Source organism: Rhinopithecus bieti, unplaced genomic scaffold (assembly GCF_001698545.2).
Source record: "Rhinopithecus bieti isolate Rb0 unplaced genomic scaffold, ASM169854v2 scaffold_8678, whole genome shotgun sequence".
Taxonomy (NCBI): Eukaryota; Metazoa; Chordata; class Mammalia; order Primates; family Cercopithecidae; genus Rhinopithecus; species Rhinopithecus bieti.
The window spans coordinates 169,972-176,607 of NW_016805777.1; the positions used below are offsets into that span (position 1 = coordinate 169,972).

Consider the following 6,636-nt stretch of genomic DNA (forward strand, 5'->3'; position numbering starts at 1 on the left):
ATTAAGTGAAAAAGTAAGTGCAGTCTTGGCCATTAAAACTAATTTGTAATCACGGTCTTGGACATTATGACCATTTGGCTTACTTTTGCACTAATCTAATAGTTGTGTGTGTGTATGCTGAGAAGAAAAGTAAATGAGCCAGTATCAGATAGAGGATACAGTTCAGAAGTTCATATAATGGGCCACACCCAGTGTGATTAGGACATGAACTGGGGTCATGGTAGTGGGAAGAAAGGAAAAGAAAAGATGCACAAGGAGAGTAGAAAAGGAAGAGTGCCAGAAAATTTTACAAAGTAAGGATGAATGAGTTAGGGGAATGAAGGAGAAAAAGAAAATCTACATGGCTGCAGGAGTGATGGTACCATTAACAGAAATAAGGTAGTATAAAGACAGTATTAGTCAGAATTTATATTCTCATATTCATGACTTGGAAATTTGGCATTTCATGTATATGGTTTATATGGTAGCTCTCCATTAATTACACTATTTGATTGACTAGACACTCCATTTCTTAATAATGCCAGATGTCAAAGAGCTTACTAGATGCAGAGACTATTCATATTAACATCAGGAAGAGAGAGAGGGATGCTTATTCTGCAGAGAAACTGGTTAGCTCTTTGTTACTCTGTAGAACACCATTCTGGGACTCTAATATTGGTAAACAAGGAGTTTACTTGTGCCTGCTTCAGTTGCTGGACCTCTGGGGAAGAAAGTACAATGGCTAAGAGAGAAATGAGCTTGAGTATCATCCAGCCTCTGAAGACCTTTAGGGCTGGTTGACTATTCCTGGGAACTCTGTCGAAGCCTTTACTGTCTTTTCTGGGGAGAAGGGTCGGTGAGTGGACTAAAAGTGATAGAATGAAGCTCCATAATTAAAGCATTTGGTGGATATGTTGAGAAGTGTCCTCAATCGGGTTCTTATGTCTTTTCAGTGACTCTGATCTCTACTTCACACAAGGGGACAACAGAATAGGAGGAAAATACTGGAAGGTTCGGTATACTGAATTTGTTGATGCAACTTTTACTAAAAGAAAGAGACTGTCTGCTGCAGAAGCCCATCTTGGAATTCTTGGTACAGTAAAACCATCCCCCATGCATTGAACCCAGGGAGATGTTTTAGCAGGGCATATACATCTGCACAGAGTGACTCTTCTGCTCTACTTCTTTCTGTCTCTATTCATTCTCTTCTCTCTCTTCTACTTGATATTTTTCAGGCCCAGTCATCAAGGCAGAGGTGGGTGATACCCTGTTAGTGACCTTTGCCAACAAAGCTGACAAGGTCTATAGCATTTTGCCCCATGGCGTGATCTATGACAAGGCATCTGATGCAGCCCCAAACCTAGATGGTAAGTCTCACTCTGGACTTAGGGAGCAAACAGGATGGGTTAGCAAAGCACTTAGAAATAAACAGATCTGCTTCAAATCCTGGTCCCTTCCCTTACCTGTCCTGAGTCCTTGGGCAATCACTTAAACTTTCTGAACCTAATTCTCTCCTGTCAAATGCAGATAACAATACTCACCTCACAGCGCTTTGGAAAGGGAGGGAAATAATTTAGGACAAGGCCTGGCCCATAGTAGGTTCTTAGGAAATGTTCATTTCTTTCTTTTTTTCTCAATAATATAGTAAATTGCAAAAGTGAGCTACTTTCACAATCACTTCTTTTTCTCTAAGATGGAGAGCTTTTCAGTTGCAGGTTGCATAGGATTTTGCAGGTAAAGGCTGAAGGGAAAACCTGATTTCTAATGGTTTGTTGACATCAACATCTTACACATGGTCTTTGCTCTGTATCAAATAAACAAATATATTTATAAAAAACAGTAATATGTGCTTATCATCTGATATGGCCTCTCCCCATCACAGAGTACATGGCACAGGTTCTCTAAATGTAAGAAAGGTAGCTGTTGCTCATTGGCTGTGGGAACTCTAATCCATTCATGATACTGCTCTTGGGAAACTTCTAGTTCCTTGGTACTCATCCCTGTCACTGCAGCAGACACCCTGGATTCCTGTGATACTCTTAACACTCGACTGTGATGCCAGTTGCGAATAGGTTTTGTGGTGATGGTGAGGGGACAGAGGAGAAAGGAATGGAAGAGAATTCCCTCTCCCTGGACCCATCCTCACCCTCTCTTGCTGCGGTAACAATTCCTATACCTGTCCTCTCCTCCTTCGTCAAAATACTCAAAATGGCTGGGTGCAGTGGGTCATGCTTGTAAGCCCAGCAATTTGGAAGGCTGAGGCAAGAGGATCTCTTGAGCCTGGGAATTCAAGATTACAGTTATAATCATGCCAGTGTACTCCAGCCTGGATGACAGAGCAAGACCCTGTCTCTTAAAAAAATAAAAGAAAAAAAAAAATGCTCAGAATGATTGTGTGTTTGTGTGCGCAGAAAGAACACTAGAACAGACAAAATGCTCGTGAACTCAGCAAACATATTCGGCACCTTTTTGCAGAGCACTGGATAAAATGCAGAGTGAGCCTCTGCCTTGTCTAGTAGGAAAGATTCAATGTGTTTTTTGGCAGTATGGTGTAAGGGTTAAGTTCACAGTCTTTGGAATCAGACAAAAACTGAGTTTGAATCCCAGATTTGCTATTTATCAGCTTTGTAACCTTGGGCATTCACTAAACTCCTCTATCTTGTAGTTATTTGGATGATTTCAGAGTTCAGTCTCCTATATTTCAAACTCTTTAAAGATAGGTTTCTTGCTTAATTCTTTTGGGTATCTTCTGCAAGACCAGGTATAGTATATTCTACATAGAAAGCATTCCAGTGATATTTTATGAATTTTCACTAATTGTTGAATGGGCCACTATCAGTCTTTTAATATTTGTTAAGGCTGGCATTTGAGTCAGAAACTGTATGGGATTTATTAAGAAGATAATCCTTTGATTTAAACTTTCATCTCATAAGCCAGCAGATTGTGGCAGTGGCCTCCTCTGGTAGGATACACAAGAGAAAAACACTCTCCTGGTACAAAAGTCTTCATCATCAGAGGGAGACACCCAGGGTTGGAAGACCCAGTCTGACCAATATAATGTTCTTGCCTGTTGCTTTGAATAATTGTTTTGTTTATATCCTCAGGATTTGTGAAACCAGGGGCGCATGTTAAACCAGGTGAAACCTTCACATACAAGTGGACAGTGCCTGAGAGCGTAAGCCCAACTGATGGTGATCCTCCCTGTCTGACCTATCTTTACTTCTCAGCAGTTGATCCAATTAAGGACACCAGCTCTGGCCTGGTAGGGCCTTTGCTAGTCTGTAAAAAGGGCATCCTCAATGCTGATGGGACACAGGTAGGTAGGCCATTGAGTGTCACCAGTTCTTCTCAGGGCTGTATGTGGGAGAGATCCGCAACAGAGCTAGAGATGAGACAGGAATAGTCAGTTACAAAAAGTGATTTATCTTTCTTCCTCTTGAAGTAGACTTCTACATAATGGAGATTTTATTTTATTATCTGGTGAAAATTTAAGATCTAAATTTGTAGTTACAAATGCCCACTCAGGAACCTAGAATCTCCGCTTCTTGTGGTTAGGATTTGGCAGGCCTCTTTTTCTGTGTGCTGCTTTTATTACAGAATCTTTAGAGATCCACATGGGACACTAATTGGAATTATCTTCTTGAACAAGGTTTCTCAAACTTAGCCACCATCAGAAATACTTGGGGACCATTTAAACATCCATTATTCAGATACTACAGGCTAATTAAATCAGAATCTCCAGATGATTCCAATGTGCAGCCAAGGTTGAGAAGGAACAAGCAAGCATTTAGATGACTTCTTGCAAGTCCCAACTTAGAGATTTGAATGGATCAACTGATTAGTGTAGTGAAGCAGAGCCTTTCAAGCTATGTCTACATGATATTAAACATATTGATGAAAAGAGAAAAATACAGTCATTTAACCATCTATTTTATCCATCAGAAATAGCAAGGACATTTATTTAAATGGTATATTTTATAATTTTTGGCATTGTGCGACTCCACTTCTGGACTCAAAAGAATTTCCAGATTTAAAAACACAAAATATCTCGATCCTATTTGGATTTTCCTTTTTCTACATGAAGGAACAATTCCAGAAATGTCTATTGCATGTGTTATAAGACAATGTTTATACTGTGCCTCAACAAGCACACAAGGCAAAGCAGAATGATTATCCATATTTTAAAGCTGAAGAGACTCAGAGACATTGAGTGGAATTCCAGGAAATATACCTAGTAAGTAGTGAAAGTTGGCAGTAAAACACAGGACCTTGAACATCTAGCTCTGTCCTTTTTCCAATGCATCCTCTTGCTTCCTCTCAGCTAAATACCTAAGCCAAGGAGATTAAGTGCCAGAAAATGTTTGAAAGGTAGTTCTGATTTTGCCCCTGCTGTATCCATTTAATAGTACCTTTGAGGTTTGCTGAAAGCACCTCATAGTCTGTGGGAGTTGTTGCCTAAGCCAAATACTATTCATGGTCAGTCCACTTACACAAAATTCATGAAAAAAAAAAGTAACCTGAAACATCCTATACCCATAACTTGGCTGAGAGAGAAAACCATTTGGCCAGATGGAAAGGTTTGTTCAATTCAAGAGTTATTACTTATGAAATACCTACTATGTGCCAGGCCCTCTATAAGCAAAATGGTCAGTCCTCTTCTAGGCATGTGGAGAGATGAAAATGGAAAGAAGTGTTTGCATCTCTTTGCAGTAAATTGTCATAAATTCTCGCAGTGGTGAATGGTCAGGTGACAGAATGTCGCTTACTAAGACCCCTGGTCCTCCACAATAACCATTCAGTCAAACTCCCTACTCCCATGCTGTTTCTTTCTTTGAATCTACCTCTCTATATATCTCACACTTTAAAAAAAAAATCTGACTTATGAAAAAGTAGAAAAAATTTTCAAAGAATCCTCATATACCCTTTACCCAGATTCATTAACATTTGATCTCATTTGCTTTATTATTATCTCTCTTTGTTTTTATGGGTTTTTTTCTGAACTGTTTGAGAGTAGGTCGCAGACATAATGTCTTTCAGTGTGTGTTTCCTAAAAACAAGGACTCTCTCTGACATAAACAAAGTAAAATTATCTGAGTCAGAAAATTGACCTTAACATTGTCAAATCTACATACATTTTAAAATGTTGCTGATTGTCTCATTGATGCTCTTTATAGCAAAAGAAAACATGTTTTCCTGTTCCCAGGTCTGATGTAGGATCAGGCATTGCATTGAGCTGTCTCCTCTTTCCCCCATGATTAATTTCTTTTTCTTTTTTTTTGAGACGGAGTCTGGCTCTGTCACCCAGGCTGGAGTGCAGTGGCCGGATCTCGGCTCACTGCAAGCTCCGCCTCCCGGGTTCACGCCATTCTCCTGCCTCAGCCTCCTGAGTAGCTGGGACTACAGGTGCCCACCACCTCGTCCAGCTAGTTTTTTGCATTTTTTAGTAGAGACGGGGTTTCACCGTGTTAGCCAGGATGGTCTCGATCTCCTGACCTCGTGATCCGCCTGTCTCGGCCTCCCAAAGTGCTGGGATTACAGGAGTGAGCCACTGCACCCGGCCTTAATTTCTTTAAATTTTTTTATTTTTAATTTTTGTGGGTACATAGAATATGTATATATTTATGGAGTACATGAGATGTTTTGCTATAGGCATGCAATGCATAATAACCACATCATGGAGAATGGGGTATTCATCCCCTCAAGCATTTATCCTTTGTGTTACAAACAATCCATTTATATTCTTTTAGTTATTTTCAAATGTACGATTAAGGTGACTGTAGTCACCCTCCCCATGATTAATTTTATCACAGGGCACCAGGCATGATTTTTCTAAAGTGCAAATGAGATCAAGTCACTTTCCTGTTCTACACCTCCGGTGGTTTCCCATCACACCCAGAATAAAAACCAACACTATTTAGACATGCCCCAGCCTCTTGGTCCCACAAGTGGGCACCACGCTTCCTCATGCCCACTTATGCTCCACCCACATTCTGTTCCTCTCACAGGTCAAGCTTGCCTTTGACTTTGGGTCTCTATACTAGGCTCCTTATGCCTGGAATGTCTTCCCCTGACCTTTGCATGGCTAACTCTTCTTGTCACTCCTCAGAGAAGGCTTCTCTGATCACCAGGTTAAGTCAATCTCTTTTATATCACCTGATTTTGCTATCACTTACCACCATAAGATAGTTTCCTTGTTTATTTATTTGCTTATGTGTATAGTATGCTTCCTCCTACAAGAAGATAAGTGCAGTGGAGCAAGGACCTTGCCTATCTTATCTTCCTTTCCTAGAACAATGCATGGCACATTGTTGACATTCAACAAATATTTCTGCTTGAATAAATGAAATACAGGGTAAGTACTCTTATCCCCAAGGTTAAGAAGTTTAGTTAGCAGAAAATGCCATATTACACACATCTTAAACATTGTGTGGCCTGCAAACAAACACTGAAAATTCCGGTACGACCTCATTTGCAAAACTAATTTTCCTTATCCACATTTCAATACTCAGAGTTGTGTGATGGGTTATGGTTTAGACCTCTCACCTTTCTTCCCTGCTGCTGTGGGAGCCTACTATATACTAACTTATATGCTTTTCACAAAATAGCTGTGTACTGCAGACACCAGCCACTACTCAGATGTTCCATATATATATATAT

General features: G+C 40.1%; 1 protein-coding gene and 1 long non-coding RNA gene across 3 annotated transcripts in view; one reads left to right on the plus strand and one right to left on the minus strand.

The window, feature by feature from the left end:
• Nucleotides 1-6,636, plus strand: part of HEPHL1 (hephaestin like 1) — a 79,068-nt gene that overhangs the window by 43,601 nt on the left and 28,831 nt on the right. Inside the window, exons 7-9 of the mRNA XM_017873716.1 lie at nt 933-1,072; nt 1,215-1,346; nt 3,084-3,295. Of these exons, the coding sequence (XP_017729205.1) occupies nt 933-1,072; nt 1,215-1,346; nt 3,084-3,295 (484 nt within the window). The remainder of the gene's footprint in view (nt 1-932; nt 1,073-1,214; nt 1,347-3,083; nt 3,296-6,636) is intronic.
• The window catches only part of LOC108530690 (uncharacterized), an 81,331-nt gene that overhangs the window by 34,828 nt on the left and 39,867 nt on the right, over nt 1-6,636 (minus strand). The gene's annotated exons all lie outside the window — the stretch shown is intronic.